Below are 18,702 nucleotides of genomic sequence, written 5' to 3' on the forward strand. Positions count from 1 at the left end.
AAGCACCTCCGGGTGCAAGTAGATAAATAGGGACCGCTTACCAGCGGGAAGGTAAACGGCGTTTCCGTGTGCGGCTCTGGCTCTGGCTCTGGCTCTGGCTCTGGCCAGAGCAGCGATGTCACGCTGGCCACGTGACCCGGAAGTGTCTCCGGACAGCGCTGGCCCCTGGCCTCTTAAGTGAGATGGGCGCACAACCCCAGAGTCTGTCAAGACTGGCCCGTACGGGCAGGGGTACCTTTACCTTTACCTTTATCATATCACCCCTTAACCTCCTCTTCTCTAGGCTAAACATGCCCAGCTCCCTTAGCCGTTCCTCATAAGGCATCGTTTCCAGGCCTTTGACCATTTTGGTTGCCCTCCTCTGGACATGTTCCAGTTTGTCACGTACAGAATACCATGTAAAGTTTGGAATACCACATACAGTTCTGGTTGCCTCCCCTCAAAAAGGGTATTGTAGAGATGGGAAAGGTTTTAGAAAAGGGCATCAAAAATGATCAAAGTGGATGAATGAGGAAAGGTTGCTGTGTTTGGGACCTTTTCGTTTAGAGAAAAGGCAAGCATTTGGCGGCATGGTAGAGGTTAATAAACTGATGCATAGCATAGAGAAAGATGGTAGAGGGGTGCGGGTGGCGCTGTGGGTTAAAACACAGAGCCTTGGGCTTGCCGATCGGAAGGTCAGCGGTTCGAATCCCCACGACGGGGTGAGCTCCCGTTGCTTGGTCCCTGCTCCTGCCAACCTAGCAGTTCAAAAGCATACCAGTGCAAATAGATAAATAGGTACCACTCCGGCGGGAAGGTAAATGGCGTTTCCATGCGCTGCTCTGGTTCGCCAGAAGCGGCTTAGTCTTGCTGGCCACATGACCTGGAAGCTGTATACCAGCTCCCTCGGCCAATAAAGCGAGATGAACACCGCAACCCCAGAGTCGGCCACGACGACCTAATGGTCAGGAGTCCCTATACCTTTACAGTAGTAGTAATCGTGGAAAATGAAAATGAATGCTGGAAGATTCAGGACAGATTAAAGAAAGAGGACTTCATGCAGTGCATAGTTAAACTGTAGAACCTCCTGTGGGAAATATCAACAGATAATAATAGCCTATTGTGAACCACCCTGTGATCTTTGGATGAAGGGAGGTATACAAATCAAATCAATAATATTCCTAAGCTTATTAATAAGCTGAAAAACACACTGGATATTTTACTCCGCTCAAAGGCTTTCCAGTTACTTGTTCTTTGTCTCTCCCACACGTGGGTCAGGAGGTTTAAATTTTAATCTACAGATTAGTTCCCTTCCAAATTCCAACCCCTCGCACGGGAGGCAACCTAGTAAGGCAAAGGGACCCCTGACTGTTAGGTCCAGTTGTGGCCGACTCTGGGGTTGCGGCGCTCATCTCGCTTTATTGGCCGAAGGAGCCGGCGTACAGCTTCCGGGTCATGTGGCCAGCATGACTAAGCCGCTTCTGGCGAAACCAGAGCAGCACCCACGGAAATGCCGTTTACCTTCCCGCCAGAGCGGTACCTATTTATCTACTCACACTTTGACGTGCTTTCGAACTGCTAGGTTGGCAGGAGCAGGGACCGAGCAATGGGAGCTCACCCCGTCGCGGGGATTCGAACCGCCGACCTTCTGATCGGCAAGCCCAAGAAGCTCAGTGGTTTAGCCCACAGTGCCACCCGCATCCTTTAAAAGAGGACAAGGCTTTAAAAGAGGACCAGGGAATTTCATGGAGGAGGAGAGGGCTACTGACGGGTACCAACCAGGATGCCTCTGCTCTGCCACCATAGTCGGAGGCAGTAGTAATGCTTCTGAATCTCAGTTGCTGGAAGACACAAGAGGGGAGAAAACGCTCTTGTGTTTGAATCCTGCTTGTTGAAAGCTATTGATGGGTACTGGCCACGACGGCTTTGCTCTGCCCTCACAGTTGGAGGGCAAAGGGCTCCTGTGTTTGGGTCCTGCTGCGAGAACAGGATGCTGTGGCAGATGGGCAACTGGTCTGGCCCAGCAGGCTCTTCTTCTCTCCCCCCCCCCCCAATTTATTTTATTGATTTTCTACATTTATCACAAAAATGACATAACAAAACACACAAGAGAAACACATTACACTACAATACAATACGTTAAACACAAAGAAAAATTGTTTCTTCAAATACAGTGGTGCCCTGCAAGACGAATGCCTCGCAAGACGGAAAACCCGCTAGATGAAAGGGTTTTCCGTTTTGGAGGTGCTTCGCAAAACGAATTTCCTATGGGCTTGCTTCGCAAGACGAAATGTCTTGCGAGTTCCTGCGGGTTCCCCCCCCTTTTTCTAAGCCGCTAAGCCGCTTATCAGCTGATCCGCTAATCCGCTGATCCGCTTAACAGCAGATCCGCTAAGCCGCTTATCAGCTGATCCGCTAAGCCGCTTATCAGCTGATCCGCTAAGCCGCTTATCAGCTGATCCGCTAAGCCGCTAATGGGCTTGCTTCGCAAGACAAAAAAACCGCAAGACGAAGAGACTCGCAGAACGGATTCTTTTCGTCTTGCGAGGCACCACTGTACCTAATTCTCATTACATTGATAACTGACTTCCCCGAAACCCCTCTAACTGAATTTCGTTATATCACCTATATAACAGTTCTCCAAATTCATATTTCTAATAATATTAACTCCTTTCATTTACTAACCTCTCCTTTATTAATATTTTAATCCTTAATATTTACTATCACGAGGTGGCGCTGTGGGTTAAAGCCTCAGCGCCTAGGGCTTGCCGATCGAAAGGTCGGCGGTTCGAATCCCTGCGGCGGGGTGCGCTCCCGCTGCTCGGTCCCAGCACCTGCCAACCTAGCAGTTCGAAAGCACCTCCGGGTGCAAGTAGATAAATAGGGACCGCTTACCAGCGGGAAGGTAAACGGCGTTTCCACAGCCTTTCCCAATCTTCCAACATTATATTGTGTCCAACATCTCTTGCCCAAAGCAGGCTCTTTTTAGACTCCTACAGCACATCTCAAAAACTACACATCGGAAGAATCACTTGCCAATCTCAGCAGCCTTCAGCTGCCCCCAGGGAAACAAACAGAAGTGAAGAGAAAGTTAGAGATGAGAGAAGACTTTCACTTCTCAAATGACATCAGCCCAGTCAAGGAAGGGTTTTTACTCATGCGTGGCTGAGTCCACCTAGTCTTCACAAGTTTCTGCTTACGGGAACCAGCAGCAACGAAACCCCTTTTCAGCAGAGACCAAGTGACTTCCCTCCAAAGTACCATAAGTCACTCTCGGGTGCCGCGAGAGCAGTGACCCAGGTTCTCCCATCCCCAGGATGTCTCAGGATGTGACCTACGTGGACCTGAGATTCGGGAAGGTTCCTCTGGAGAAGATCCAGCGGCAAGGTACTGTGAGGCTGTCTGTCTGTCTGTCTGTCTGTCCAAACCTCCCAACGGCTTTGCAGCTTTTTCAATACTACGGCAAAGTTTGCTGCTCACTCCCATCTCCTTTTCCAGAGACAACTGAGGAGGAGCTCACCTACGAGAACGTCCAGGGGGCCAGGCCTGAGGCAGAAAAGGCCCCCAGCAGCTCAGAGCCTGCAAAAGGTGAGTGCTGAGTATTGCCCTGGTGAGGTAGGTCTTGCCAGTAAGGACTGGAGAGAAGATTCTTGAAAAACCACCTCCTTACCTGCAGACCGCTTCAGGTGTTGAGACTGGCAGAGGGAGCCCTCTTGGTGGTTCTTCTCCCCTCAGAGGCTTCTGGGGTAGTCCAGCAGGAGAGGGCCTCCTCTGTGGCGGCCCCTAAGCTGTGGCACCCTCATTGCACAGCTTCCAGAGGATGCTGAAGACACACCTCTTCCCCCTGGCTTTTGACCCTGGCTGTGTGTGTTCTTAAGGACCCACCTTATTTTTGTCTGACTGTAGTTTGTTTTAAATATTGTGCTCTAATTGCTATTACCCTCCTTGGGATGTTTGGGTAATGAAAGAAGTGTCTGCAGGACTAGATGGGCTTGACCCAGGAGGCAATTCTTGTGTTTAATGCTTTAGTTATTATTCCAGTAGTGATGCTGTTTGCTGCCTTGGTCTATCATTTAGGAAAGGGAGGGTGGTAGGTTATCTTTCAAACAAAAGCATAACGACAGCACCTGCTTCTGAACTCTTAGGAACTAAATGTTCTGCATACATAGGAGGTTTCTTGTACACTTCTCTGTTTTGCTGCTGACCTCACTGGCTCCCAGTACGTTTCCAAGCACAATTCAAAGTCTTGGTGCTGACCTTGAAAGCCCTAAACGGCCTCGGTCCAGTATACCTGAAGGAGCGTCTCCACCTCCATCATTCTGCCCGGACGCTGAGGTCCAGAGCCGAGGGCCTTCTGGCGGTTCCCTCACTGCGAGAAGCCAAGTTACAGGGAACCAGGCAGAGGGCCTTCTCGGTGGTGGCGCCCGCCCTGTGGAACGCCCTCCCACCAGATGCCAAAGAGAAAAATAACTACCAAACTTTTAGAAGACATCTGAAGGCAGCCCTGTTTAGGGAAGCTTTTAATGTTTAATGGGTTATTGTATTTTAGTGTTTTACTGGAAGCCGCCCAGAGTGGCTGGGGAAACCCAGCCAGATGGGAGGGGTATAAATAATGAATTATTATTATTATTATATTCATTGTCCTCCTCTCACTGCCCCTCACAAATGCATTCCTTTTCATAGTTCTAATTTGGAAACAGCATGGTGTTTCATGAATATTGCCGTGAGCTGCTTTGTTCTGGACATGCAGATCCGTGGTTCCTCTTCACTTTCCCCCCCAACCACAGCTTTTTAGAACCAGGCAGCCCTGTTTAGGGAAGTTTTTAATGTTTGATGTTTTATCGTGTTTTTAATATTCTGTTGGGAGCCGCCCAGAGTGGCTGGAGAAACCCAGCCAGATGGGTGGGGTATAAATAATAAATTATATTATTATTATTATTATTATTAGGGGAGGGATCATAGAATTGTAGATTTGGAAGGTGGCCCCCCAAAGGTCCTCTAGTCCAACCCCCTGCATAGCAGAAATCACAACCCGAGAATCCCTGGCAGGTAGCCATAAGACCTCTTTTAAGAACCAGTTGCACCAAAGGGAAACCAGGAAGCGGGATCTCTACCCCTCTTGCAGTTTCCAGCAACTGGGATTCAGAATCATTTCCTGCTTCTTGACTGTGGAGACTGAGCAGATCCACTTTGGCAAGGAGCCTTTGGTAGCCCTCTCCTCCTCCTCCTCCTCCTCCTCCACGAATTTCCCCAACTTGATTTTGAAGCCATCCAAGTTAGACATTCCTACCTCCTGTGGGAGGGAGTTCCACAGTTCATCCCCTCCCCGGGTTTCTCTTCTAGGGCCGAGGCGTCAAACCTACCATGCAGCCGTGGCCCTCCTGGCAGTCTCCCTCTTCTTCTTTGCCACTACTGTTGGATTCGTAGTCGGTTGTGAGTATTTATTTAAGCTGTTTGTAACCTGCCGCTCTTCAGGATTCACGTGGTCCCAGATTGAGGAGCAACTTGCAGCAACACAGTATTTAACCAAAACACAGCCTGGTGTGGAATCAAGCAATGTTTTCTTCTTCTTCTTCTTCTTCTTCTTCTTCTTCTTCTTCTTCTTCTTCTTCTTCGTCTTCGTCGTCTTCGTCTTCGTCTTCCTTTTCTCTTCTTCTTCTTCATCTTCTTCATCTTCTTCTTCCTCTTCTTCTTCCTTTTCTTCTTCTTCTTCGTCTTCTTCCTTTTCTCCTCCTCCTCCTCTTCTTCGTCTTCTTCGTCTTCTTCCTTTTCTCTTCTTCTTCTTCTTCTTCTTCTTCTTCTTCTTCTTCTTCTTCTTCCTCTTCTTCTTCCTCTTCTTCTTCCTCTTCTTCTTCCTTTTCTTCTTCTTCTTCTTCTTCTTCTTCTTCTTCTTCTTCTTCTTCTTCTTCTTCCTTTTCCTCCTCCTCTTCTTCTTCTTTTTCTTCTTCTTCTTTGGTGATCACTCGTAGCCGAGTAAGATTGTCTTCCATAAACACAGTTTGAACAATGAGTCCGTAAGTGACTGTGGAGGCCAATTCTGGATCCACACGTCCTTCCACAGTGGGGACATTGGTTTCCGGGTGGGAGTTAATCACGGTGTGGATTTGCCAAGCGTGCCTTCCTCTTAGCACGTTTCTCCCTTGCGCCCTGAGTTCGAGTGTCTTCAAAGCCCAGGACACCTTTGGTAAAGGCTGTTCTCCAACTGGAGCGCTCACAGGCCAGTGTTTCCCAGTTGCCAGTGTTTATACTACATTTTTTTAGATTTTACACATCTCTTGGGAAGACAGGCGAACTAATATCAGTGTACTGGAAGAAGCAAAGATCACCAGTGTTGAAGGAAGCAATATACAGAGAACGTAACTGCACGAGCCGAGAGAGGCCAAATGCCTGCTCAAATATTTACCTGCCACTGGAGCTCTGCTAGCATTGGTGCTCAGTAGCAGCCATGTTCCCATGAGAGAGCACCAATATCTAAAAAGAGCTCTCAGGCTGGATCAGGCCAAACATTCACACAAGTGCCTGAAAGGGAGGCTTCACAGCAGGTCCTGAGTGCAAATGTCTTCTCCAACTGTTGATCTCCATTATCTGGTATTCAGAGGTAGACTGTGCCTGGGCATGGAGGTTCTGCTTTCTCAATAGGCCTCCATAGGAAGAGCCTGGCTGCTGAGTTAAGCCAGTGGTCCATCTAAGTCCAGCATCTTGTTTGCACAGTGGTCAATCAGATAGACAGGGTGGGAAGAAGACTGTAGGTGGGAACTGAATACACCAGCTAAGTGGTATTCAGAGGCAGCTAGCCTCCAGCCTCCATCAGTTTCCCCTCCAGAGGAATGGGAGAGGTGGGAAATTGCAATTTCACATAGCCTAACTGAGGATTTCTTCAAAAACAGCTCTGGGTGTGTCTTTATTTATTTTTATTTTATAAAATGTATGCATCGCTCAACTGTAAAACACTCCCCCTCTACCCCCCCCAACCTCAAAGGGGTTTACAAAAATTGACACAATCCAGCTACTACTTAAGAAAAATTAACAGCAGTGATTTAAAACTTTCAACCTGAGAGGTAGTGACTGGCCCAACGTCAACCCTAGTAGACTTCATGGCCTTCAAGTGGGGATTTATTTATTATTTTATTTCATAAAATTTATACACCGCTGGATTGGTTTTTTTAAAAAGAAACAACCCCAAAAACAAGAAAATCAAGAAAAAATTCAAAGCCATACTTTGAAACATACAAACAGTTAAAATACTTGAAACAGATTAAAACTTCCTTTTTCAAAGTTTTTTTATTCAAAATTAAAACAAGACATATTATCCAAAAACACATCATCCTTGTTTCCCCCCCCATTTCACCCCCATTTTTCCTCCCTTCCCCCCCCCCACAAAACCCACCCACCCCCACCCCCCGACTTCCCTCAGTTCCTGTCTTTGGTTTCTGTGAGACTGCTGTTTTCTGCATGTTACAAAGTTGTATAGATCCTCAAACTATTTAGCTGATTATTATCAATAAAAAGTTTGTGAATGTTTATTCAAAACCTGCCAAGGAGTCCAGTTCGCTTTGTTGGGTCTTTAGATACTTTGTAAAGGGTTCCCATTCATCCTTAAAGTCATAGTTATCCTTGTCCCGTAGCTTATATGTCAGTTTTGCCAGTTCTGCATAGTCCATCAATTTTTCTTGCCATGATTCTTTAGAATCAACTAAAGAATCAGATTAAAACTTCCTAAGCCGACCGGGCCTCACACCTGTTAGCAATTATGGTGCGGCGTTTTGCAATGACCGCAGCTTCTGGACCAGACGCCAGGGAAACCCCACAGGGAGCGCACTGCAGTAATCTAGCCTCTCTGCCCTGCTGCCTGCAGCCGAGTCCAGTGCCCCCAAGAGAACAGCATTGTGGCCCCCGGTCATCTCCCTCCCCTGTGCTTTGCAGACTGGCAGGTCTCCCGGCAGCTCGGCGAGGCTTCCCAAGCCCACGCCGCAAACAGCAGCGCCCTGGCCCAGAGGATCAGAACCAAGGAGGAGAGCCTGGCTCAAACCCGGGAGATGCTACGAGAGGCCGAGGCGGGACTCAAACACGCCAGGGAACAGCTGAGGCGAGCAGAGAGCAACCTGACCCTCCTGCGTCAGGACCAGAGCAGACTGGAACAGAAGAACCGGGAGATGGAGACCAATCTGACGCACGCCAGATCTTGCCAGCAGATTGGTATGTCCAGTTTGCCCCCTTTTCCAGCCGGGCTGGGAGTGCTCCCCTTGCTGATCGCTGCCTCCAGGAATCATGGTGTAATAAACGAAAATCTGCCCGTATTCCCTTATGGGGGACACAAGAGCCCTTATAGAGTCCTTTGCAGGTTCTCCATCGGTCGGAGAAAAGAACAGAGGCCAACCAGAGAATATTGAGAAGCAAAGCAGCTGGTAAGCCTGATCTTTATTGAACTGTTGCAACAGGGTGCTCGCCTCACATGCAGGAAAGGAGGAAGATCTCTAAAAATGGTGTGCAAGGCCTTATATAGGTAAAAGGTAAAGGGACCCCTGACCATTAGATCCAGTTGTGGCCAACTCTGGGGTTGCGGCGCTCATCTCACGTTACTGGCCGAGGGAGCCGGCGTCCAGCTTCCGGGTCATGTGGCCAGCAGGACTAAGCCACTTCCGGAGAACCAGAGCAGCGCACGGAAACGCCGTTTACCTTCCCGCCAGAGCGGTACCTATTTATCTACTTGCACTTGACGTGCTTTCGAACTGCTAGGTTGGCAGGAGCTGGGACCGAGCAACGGGAGCTCACCCCGTCGCGGGGATTCGAACCGCCGACCTTCTGATTGGCAAGCCTTAGGCTCTGTGGTTTAACCCACAGTGCCACCCGCGTCCCAGTACAGAACAGCAACACTTTCAGAAGTGAAACTAACTTCCAACCATACTCAAACTTCCTGTCTCACTCTCACTCAGACACTCACATGATGTATACAAAACACATTACAACAGTACCACGATGGGGCAGTTCAGATAGATAAAAATCATAAAATATGCATGGCTGCTGCATTGCACCACGTACTATTTCAGACATGCGGATGATGCACTCATTAGGCGCACTATATTTAGGACACTTTCATTAATTTTCCCGTAATGGGGTGATTCTTGCCCAGCAGAACCTGCATGCAAAATACATGTGCTCACACTTCCTCCGCTGTCTGTGCGACGGTGGCTGAGCGCTCTTCATGCTCTGATGCTCCAGCAAATGTGGGTGATGAGCTGTGTCTCTGCCTTAATTTTTGTTGTCAAAACTGCCATTTGTTCATTTCTTCTTAGCTGCTGATTTCTCCCTAATGGCCACCACTCCTTTGTTTTACTTACCAGAACCCCCCTGGAACACTTGTTTTCAACATTTTGAGCCCACAGCTCCCTTGACCAACCACATTCTTTCTGCGGTGGCGGTGGCGGGGGGGGGGGATTCTCACTTGTGCTGGGCAGGGGTTCATGAATCACCAGAATGAGTTTCCCCCGTTCTGCCCCCACTGCAATGGGAGATTCCCCTCCTTTTACTAGTGCTTGCCAAACTAAAGAATCTTTCCATATTGCTGGTAAAGGTAAAGGGACCCATGACCATTAGGTCCAGTTGTGGCCGGCTCTGGGGTTGCGGCACTCATCTCGCTTTACTGGCCAAGGGAGCCGGCTTACAACTTCCGGGTCATGTGGCCAGCATGACTAAGCTGCTTCTGGCAAACCAGAGCAGCACACGGAAACGCCATTTACCTTTCCACCGTAGCGGTACCTATTTATCTACTTGACCTTCATGCTTTCAAAATGCTAGGCTGGCAAGAGCAGGGACCAAGCCACGGGAGCTCACCCCGTCGCGGGGATTCGAACCGCCAACCTTCTGATCGGCAATTCCTAGGCTCTGTGGTTTAACCCACAGCACCACCCACGTCCCATATTGCTGGTACCCAGGGGCAAAAAATTATGGAAGCAGAAAGAATAAAGCAGACTCTCCCAGGTGCCCCTATTTTCCAAGGACATTCCCGAATTTACAGAAGCCATCCCCGTTTTCGATTTGATCCCGGAATGTCCCACTTTTCCTTGGGATGTCCTTATATTCATCAGATAAATGTTGGAGGTTCCAGAGTTATGCGGCCCCCGAGCCAAGGAGATAAGTAACTGTACAACCTTTAGAAGACACCCGAAGGCAGCCCTGCATAGGGAAGGATTTTAAAAATGTTTAATGTTTTATTATGTTTTTATGTATGTTGGAAGCCACCCAGAGTGGCTGCAGCAACTGAGTGAGATGGTCAGGATATATATAATAAAATTATTATTATTATTATTATTATTATTATTATTATTATTATTGAATAGGACATCTCCATTTTCATCAGAGAAATGTTGGAGGGTATGATAAAGTAGCAAGCAACGTTAGGCCAGAACAAACATCAGTTGGCCATAATGACTGGCAGTCATAGGAGAATTGCCATCTGGGTTAACACCTGCCTTGGTTTTACAGTTTTATATCTTATTCTTTTACCCAAATTGTTTTATTTACTGCAAGATCTTTTGTTGTGCAGCATGCAAATAAAGGTAGTAATTTTTTTTGGGGGGGACACACTTATTTCTGGCCTGAGACAACCCTGGAGAGGACCAACCTTTGTGGCTTTTGGGTTTCTGCTAATATTACCCAAGTATGGGCTCTGGGGTAAATTAAATGTCTCACAGATGCCTCCATCTGTCTAAATGCATGGCTTTACAGTCAAGCAAAGAGTGCATAAGAGTGTACGGTTTTTTCCCTTTCCCCTGCAAAATCCCGCTCTTTAGCGCTGAATCGGTGCAAATAGCAATCTTTGGAAAACCTGAATTGCCATTTGTTCCAATTCAGCATTAAAGAGTGGATTTTCCTGGGGGGAAAGTGACTTGGACATGGACTGGAAAAATTCTGCCTAGGAAGTGAGGGGCAAAAGGGTAGCGTGGATGAGTCCTTAAAAGGTAAAGGGACCCCTGACCATCAGGTCCAGTCGTGACCGACTCTGGGGTTGCGGTGCTCATCTTGCTTTATTGGCTGAGGGAGCCGGCGTACAGCTTCTGGGTCATGTGGCCAGCATGACTAAGCCGCTTCTGGCGAACCAGAGCAGCGCACGGAAACGCTGTTTACCTTCCCGCTGGAGTGGTACCTATTTATCTACTTGACCTTCGTGCTTTCAAACTGCTAGGTTGGCAGGAGCAGGGACCGAGCAACAGGAGCTCACCCCATCGCGGGGATTTGAACCGCCAACCTTCTGATTGGCAAGTTCTAGGCTCTGTGGTTTAACCCACAGCGTTACCTGTGTTCTGGATGAGTCCTAAATTGTTCCCAAATGATCCCTGCCACCCTGCAGACGTAGCACAGACCAGCTTATGGAGCTTGTGGCCTCTGAACAAATAGCATCTCACCACATTGGCTGGGGGTCTCTGAGGTGCCCTGAGCCCAGCTGAGAAGAGCTGCAGCTAAGACCCTCTCCTGGCCTTTTGTGTCTCCGTCCCAGGCTGCTGCCCCCCTCAGTGGAAGCTCTTCCGATGGAAATGCCTGTGGATTTCAGCGGAAAAGAGGACTTGGGCAGAAAGCAAGACTGACTGTGCGAAGAACAAATCCCTGCTGCTTGTTTTGAGAGGTCCCTGGAGTGCTGAGGAGCTGCAGCGTTCCCAAGTCTTAATGGTCTGGTGAAAACGGGTAGCATGGCCTAATGGGTGGGGTGAGGGAGGGAGGGAGGGAGGGAGGGGCTCCGCCGTCAATCCTGAAGGGGGAAACTTGAAGGCCACTCCATGCTCACAGAACAGAAAGGGGAAAGGGAGGGAAATGTGGCGTTCACAGCCAATCTTAAAAAGCGGAAAGGACCCTGTTGCAACTTTGCTGCCTCTCCTCAAAGGCTGTCTGTTGAGGGGTGCAGACTGGCTGCAGATCAGAGCAGGATTGGGCCCCTGCTTCGAAATGAGGCAAGGGCTGTGATGAGGATTTGCAGTTTTTGAGGTTTCTGCTGTCCTGTGGCTCTTCATGTCCCAGAGCAGGAAAATCGTTCCCTCTCCCTACAGTTCTAACCTCAGGAAAGTACGATATGATGATATGATATGATATGATATGATATGATATGATATGATATGATATGATATGATATATGATATCTTTATTGTCATTGTCCCATACAGATCAATGAAATTGAAAAAGCTACATAAGACATTCAAAACCCCCTAAAAACTCTGAAACCCCATTTTATAATACAATATATTCCTATAAAAAGGTAAAGGGACCCCTGACCATAAAGTCTAGTCGTGGCCGACTCTGGGATTGTGGCGCTCATCTCACTTTATTGGCCGAGGGAGCCGGCGTGCAGCTTCCGGGTCATGTGGCCAGCATGACGAAGCCGCTTCTGGCGAACCAGAGCAGTGCACGGAAACGCCGTTTACCTTCCTGCCAGAGTGGTACCTATTTATCTACTTGCACTCTGGGGTGCTTTTGAACTGCTAGGTTGGCAGGAAATATACTCCTATAGAGACCTCCTTAAGTAGCCGAACAGACATCAGCAAAGAGCTCTGTGGAACCTCAACAATGGCCCTCTTTGGGGTGGGTGTGGAGAGGGACGGTTTCTTCCTGATCTGTCTTCCTGATCTGTCCCCGCTGGGAGGGAAATTGAGTGAGCCCCTTGGAAGCAGGCGCTCCCACCCAGCCATCAAACTAGCAGCCCCTTCCCTCAGTAGACATGGCATGAGGCTGGTCATTCAGGACTCCAATGTTTTGCTTCTTCTCCCAACTCTAGAACTCTCTGCATTCAATGCCATTTTGGATTGGGCTGAAAGGAGTATTTGCATGGGTGGATTATTCACCCTATTCAGGGTAAGTAGAGAAGCACTGAGCTGTTTGTCACTCACTAAGGAGCAGAACGTAACACATCCTTCTGCCTGGACACTGAGGTCCAGTGCTGAGGGCCTTCTGGCAGTTCCCTCACTGCGAGAAGCCAAGTTGCAGGGAACCAGGCAGAGGGCCTTCTCGGTGGTGGCACCCGCCCTGTGGAACGCCCTCCCACCAGATGTCAAAGAGAAAAACAACTACCAGACTTTTAGAAGACATCTGAAGGCAGCCCTGTTTAGGGAAGCTTTTAATGTTTAATAGGTTATTGTATTTTAATATTCTGTTGGAAGCCGCCCAGAGTGGCTGGGGTATTTATACTGTGGTATAAATGATAAGTGATGATGATGATGATGACACCGACGTGGTTCTGCCTCCTTTTAATGCCCAGCCAGACTCTTGGCCTTTTATAATCTAGCTTGAATGGTTGCCCTTCTCCATTCTCTCCCAAGCAGAGGCCCACTGGCCATTTGCAAGGATCGACAACTCACAGTGCAAAATCTCCCTTTTTCCAGGGACAATCCCAGATTCACAGAAGCCGTCCCGGTTTCTGATTTGATCCTGGAATGTCCCGCTTTTCCTTAGGGTGTCCCTATTTTCCTTGAAGAAATGTTGGAGGGTCCGGAGTTATGCGACCCCCGAGTCAAGGAGATAAGTAACTATGCAATCTTTACAAAACACCTGAAGGCAGCCCTGTATAGGGAAGGTTTCTTTTAATGTTTAATGTTTTATTATGTTTTTATATACCGTCGTAGCTTGGCTCTCAAACACCTTGGCTCCTGAACAAATCGACTCCCGAACGACCAAAACCTGGTTTTCGAACAATTTTTGGAAGCCGAATGTACGGCACGGCTTCCACGGCTTCTGATTGGGTGCAGTTATGCTCCTACAGCCAATTGGAAGCAGCGCCTTGGTTTTCGAACAGTTTCGGGAGTCAAATGGACTCCTGGAACGCATTCTGTTGGAGCACCAAGGTACGACTGTATGTTGGAAGCCACCCAAAGTGTCTGGGTCAACAAAGTCAGATGGACTGGGTAACAACAACAGCAGCAACAACAACAACAACAATGGAATAGGACGTCCCTATTTTCATCGGAGAAATGTTGGAGGGTATGAAAATAAGTATTGGCCTGTGCAAGGCCACTTCCCCCCAGGGAAACCTGATCTTTACTGCTGAATCGGAGCAAATATCATTTGGGCTTACTCTGGACTGACGTTTGCTCCAAATTCTCACCAATGAGCTGGTTTTTCCCCGTGGAAAGTGGTGGGGCAGGGGCAAAAGCACTTGGACCCATGCCTAGAAAGCGCAGGGCAGCTGTTTGGACCCAGGCCTTATAGATATGGGGCCAGAGGGAGCAGAGATGAGCCCAGGGCAGCTGGCCAGGTTCACATTTGAGCCGTTTGGCGATGGTCAAATCTGGCTTCCAAAGTCACTACAGATACTTCAGAATGTGAGCATTACAAATGGCAAGGCAAGCTGTGACCTTTTTGCTTTGTTGATTAATTTTCTTTCAGACCTCTGAAATCTAAACCTAATAAGGACTGTGTGCAAGTGACCCAAGAAGGCCTGAAACAAGAATCCTGTGGCAGAAAGTCTCTGTACATCTGTCAAAAGATAGCCAAGTCCAGTCCCTGGTCATGAACAGCTGAGAGTCAGAACCTTTTTTGATCTGCTGCAAATCACCCAGAGATCTTGCAGGAGGTCCAGATCTATCTCCTCCTAACCCCTGGTCTGTCTGGTATTGTGATCGCTCTTTTTTTACAAGATGCTCCTGGCCCCTGCATGCACACACACCTTTCCCAGTATTCAAACAAAGGCTAAAGACAGCAATCAATATCCGTGTTTTTATGATACTGCCTATTTTGTAAGGAGTTTAAAATAAACTGCTTATTTCAGAATAAATTGGCACTTGTTGTTGTTTAGTCGTTTAGTTGTGTCCGACTCTTCGTGACCCCCTGGACCAGAGCATGCCAGGCACTCCTGTCTTCCACCGCCTCCCGCAGTTTGGTCAAACTCATGCTTCAAGAACACGGTCCAACCATCTCGTCCTCCATCGTCCCCTTCTCCTTGTGCCCTCCATCTTTCCCAACATTAGGGTCTTTTCCAGGGAGTCTTCTCTTCTCATGAGATGGCCAAAGTATTGGAGCCTCAGATTCAGGATCTGTCCTTCCAGGGAGCACTCAGGGCTGATTTCCTTCAGAATGGAGAGGTTTGATCTTCTTGCAGTCCATGGGACTCTCAAGAGTCTCCTCCAGCACCAGAATTCAAAAGCATCCATTCTTTGGTGATCAGCCTTCTTTATGGTCCAGCTCTCACTTCCATACATCACTACTGGGAAAACCATAGTTTTAACTATACGGACCTTTGTTGGCAAGGTGATGTCTCTGCTTTTTAAGATGCTGTCTAGGTCTATCTAATCTATCATCTATATCTATCTATCTATCTATCTATCTATCTATCTATCTATCTATCTATCATCTATATCTAGGTCTATAGATCTCCAGATCTATCTCCTCCTAACCCCTGGTCTGTCTGGTATTGTGACTGCTCTTTTTTTACAAGATGCTCCTGGCCCCTGCCTGTGCACACAACTTTCCCAGTATTCAAACGAAGGCTAACAATAGCAATCGATATATCCGTGTGTTTATGATACTGCCTATTTTGTAAGGAGTTTAAAAATAAACTGCTTATTTCAGAATAAATTGGCACTTATAGGGTGTTTATTGCAAAGGTGTCTTCATCTCATGTTCCCCTGACCTGGTCCAGCTTCCAGAAGCCTGTGGGAAAACTGCAAGCAGGATTTGAACACAAGGATCGTCTCCCTTCCTCCGGAAAACAATCTCTCAAAGGACCTGTTGATGGCATTTTACCACTGTACTGTGGAGAGTGTATTAAGTTATGGTCTGTGTGTGTGGTTTGGGAGCTGCACGGCCAGGGAAAAAACAATGCTGTCCAGGGTTGTAAAGACTGCAGAGAGAATAATTGGGTGCACTCTTCCCACCTTGGATCAAATCTATGCTGCCAGGGGCCATAAGAAAACTGCAGAGATAGCGCAGGATAGTGCGCACCCCGGAAATGATCTCTTTCAGCTTCTGCCTTCTGGAAGAAGGTACAGGGTTATAAAGATTAGGACTAGCCGCCTGAGAAACAGTTTCTATCCAAATGCGATTTTGGTTTTAAACGCATTCTAGGGATGTGGGTGGCACTGTGGGTTAAACCACTGAGCCTCTTGCCAATCAGAAGGTCGGTGGTTTGAATCCCCGCCACGGGGTGAACTCCCGTTGCTCGGTCTCTGCTCCTGCCCACCTAGCAGTTCGAAAGCACGTCAAAGTGCAAGTAGATAAATAGGTATCGCTCCGGCGGGAAGGTAAATGGCGTTTCCGTGCGCTGCTCTGGTTCGCCAGATGTGGCTTAGTCATGCTGGCCACATGACCCGGAAGCTGTACGCCGGCTCCCACGGCCAATAAAGTGAGATGAGTGCCGCAACCCCAGAGTCGGCCACAAATGGACCTGATGCTGGTTGTGGTGCATGTGTCCTGCAGCTGGGGGTGGGGTAATCCACCCATGGGGGTGGGGCGAGCTGCGTGGAGCCTCTCCGCCGCCTCCCCCTCTGTGGTAGGGCGAGGCAGAGGGCAGACGCAAGTCCCATGCTGCCGTTTCAGGCAGTGCGGAGCCTGCAGGCACCCAAGCCACAATGTCACTCCCAGGAGAGATGCGTGGTTTGGGCACACTGCAGGCCCCAGAGGTAAGTGCCAGCCCCCGTGATGTGGCGCCCAATGCCAGCTGCGTTTTGTTATGTTTGTTGACTGAACTAAAAAGTTTCATGAGCCCAGTTTATTTCTAAATTCATATTTTTGTCATATTGTCGCACCCCACCCTGTGATGACACCCGGGGTGGCCCATACACCCCACACACCCCTTCCTCTGCCACTGCCCAGGGACTGCTGGCTGAGAGGGAAGTGGCTACGTGACTTGGCCTTTTAACAGGTCTGGAAAGATCACGCCCACCTACTGGTCACATGCAAAGGAAAGATGCTCCAACCAGGTGTAACAGGAAGTTCGACTGGCTGGACCAACAATCCCTGCATGTCCACTCTAGCAAAACAGGTAATGTTGTGCTTGACCACTCCAGTGGATTACATCCCACAGCCATCAGCCCCAGTTTGCACAGCCGTATGATGCTGGGTCTGATGGGAGGGGCAGTCCAAAGCACTTGTCGTGGCTGAACAAGTCTGAGAAAACTCAATCAGTGGTGGAATTTAGACCAGGAGAGGCTGAGCACCCCACATCTGAATGGATGGATGGATGGATGCATGGAATGAATGAATGAATGAATGAATGAATGAATGAATGAATGACCAACCCGCCCACCCACCCAGCTGCTGGAGGGCCTTACCAATGGGTTTTTGGTTTTTCAATAAATAATAATAATAATAATAATAATAATAATACATTATTTATACCCCGCCCATCTGGCTGGGTCTCCCCAGCCACTCTGGGCAGCTTCCAACAGAATATTAAAATACAATAACCCATTAAACATTAAAAGCTTCCCTAAAAAGGGATGTCTTCTAAAAGTCTAGTAGTTGTTGTTCTCTTTGACATCTGGTGGGAGGGCGTTCCATAGGGCAGGTGCCACCACTGAGAAGGCTCTCTGCCTGGTTCCCTGTAACTTGGCTTCTCGCAATGAGGGAACTGCCAGAAGGCCCTTGGAGCTGGACCTCAGTGTCTGGGCAGAACGATGGGGGTGGAGACGCTCCTTCAGGTATACTGGACCGAGGCCGTTTAGGGCTTTAAAGGTCAGCACCATCACATCGAATTGTGCTCAGAAATGTACTGGGAGCTAATGTAGGTCTTTCAAGACTGGTGTTATATGGTCTCGGTGGCTGCTCCCAGTCACCAGTCTTTCTAGGATAGAAAGGCTCTTTCTAGATCAAAATCTCCACACTAGGGATGCTATATTAATGGCAAAGTTCCGAGAAATTATTGAGAGATCTGACGTCTTTTGAGCAGTTCTCCCATAGCGCTGCATTATGCATTACAGCTACGAATTCCCATGGCGTCTCAAAGGCAAACAGGTTCATTATGTGTTATCTGCAATTGGCCGGTTTATGTATGCTTTGCACACAATGTGCTTGTGTGGAATGGCAATGGAACGTGTGCCAACTCTATGTCAAGTTCGTGATGCGTCTAGTGACGTTTCACAACAGCAGTAATTGCTAATAAGCGATGACACAATCACCCAAACATTGCTAAGTCAATCAATAGCTGTAGTAGTGCACAGGGAGCCATTATCTCAATGTAAGCCGGAGGCGATAGAATCCAACTTCCATAAACGTTGCAATTCAGCAGTTTGATGTTGGAGTCTCTTCCTGGAAATCAAGAACTGCCATGCTGAGGTCAGAAACACAGGGTCCTCCTGGGAGAATGCAAAGATTTTCAGATACTGCCATTTCTGATGTCAGATTTGTATGCATTTATTCTGTTGTGCGAGGGACGCGGGTGGCACTGTGGGTTAAACCACAGAGCCTAGGACTTGCTGATCAGAAGGTCGGTAGTTCGAATCCCCGCAACGGGGAGAACTCCCGTTGCTCGGTCCCTGCTCCTGCCCACCTAGCATTTCGAAAGCACGTCAAAGTGCAAGTAGATAAATAGGTACCGCTCCGGCGGGAAGGTAAACGGCATTTCCGTGCGCTGCTCTGGTTCGCCAGAAGCAGCTTAGTCATGATGGCCACATGACCCGGAAGCTGTACGCCAGCTACCTTGGCCAATAAAGTGATATGAGCGCTGCAACCCCAGTCATCTGCGACTGGACGTAACGGTCAGGGATCCCTTTACCTTTACCTTTATTCTGTTGTGCAGAGACTGGCCTG

At 48.4% G+C, this 18,702-nt stretch overlaps 1 protein-coding gene across 2 annotated transcripts; it reads left to right on the plus strand.

Moving 5' to 3' along the window:
• The first annotated feature begins 2,908 nt into the window (after nt 1-2,908).
• On the plus strand, nt 2,909-14,731 carry LOC307221269 (uncharacterized protein). 2 transcript variants are annotated; one of them, XM_079985687.1, is made up of 7 exons: nt 2,909-3,366; nt 3,478-3,567; nt 5,323-5,412; nt 7,903-8,175; nt 11,474-11,643; nt 12,740-12,816; nt 14,344-14,731. In XM_079985687.1, the coding sequence occupies exons 1-7, from the start codon at nt 3,297-3,299 to the stop codon at nt 14,468-14,470; spliced, it is 897 nt and encodes a 298-aa protein (XP_079841813.1). In that variant the 5' UTR covers nt 2,909-3,296; the 3' UTR covers nt 14,471-14,731. The 2 variants fall into 2 exon arrangements, with proteins under 2 accessions (XP_079841813.1, XP_079841812.1); XM_079985686.1 differs by having other exon boundaries at nt 2,909-3,567.
• The last annotated feature ends 3,971 nt before the right edge of the window (nt 14,732-18,702 follow it).

The sequence above is a fragment of the Podarcis cretensis genome (assembly GCF_951804945.1).
Source record: "Podarcis cretensis genome assembly, chromosome: 8".
NCBI lineage: Eukaryota > Metazoa > Chordata > Lepidosauria > Squamata > Lacertidae > Podarcis > Podarcis cretensis.

Bases quoted from the DNA above. Each gene is read 5' to 3' on its own strand.
- LOC307221269 (XM_079985686.1), top strand. From the start codon at position 3,297: ATGTCTCAGGATGTGACCTACGTGGACCTGAGATTCGGGAAGGTTCCT. The intron at 11,644-12,739 runs GTCTGGTGAAAA...TCCCAACTCTAG, and splicing joins AGCGTTCCCAAGTCTTAATG to AACTCTCTGCATTCAATGCC. The intron at 12,817-14,343 runs GTAAGTAGAGAA...ATTTTCTTTCAG, and splicing joins GATTATTCACCCTATTCAGG to ACCTCTGAAATCTAAACCTA.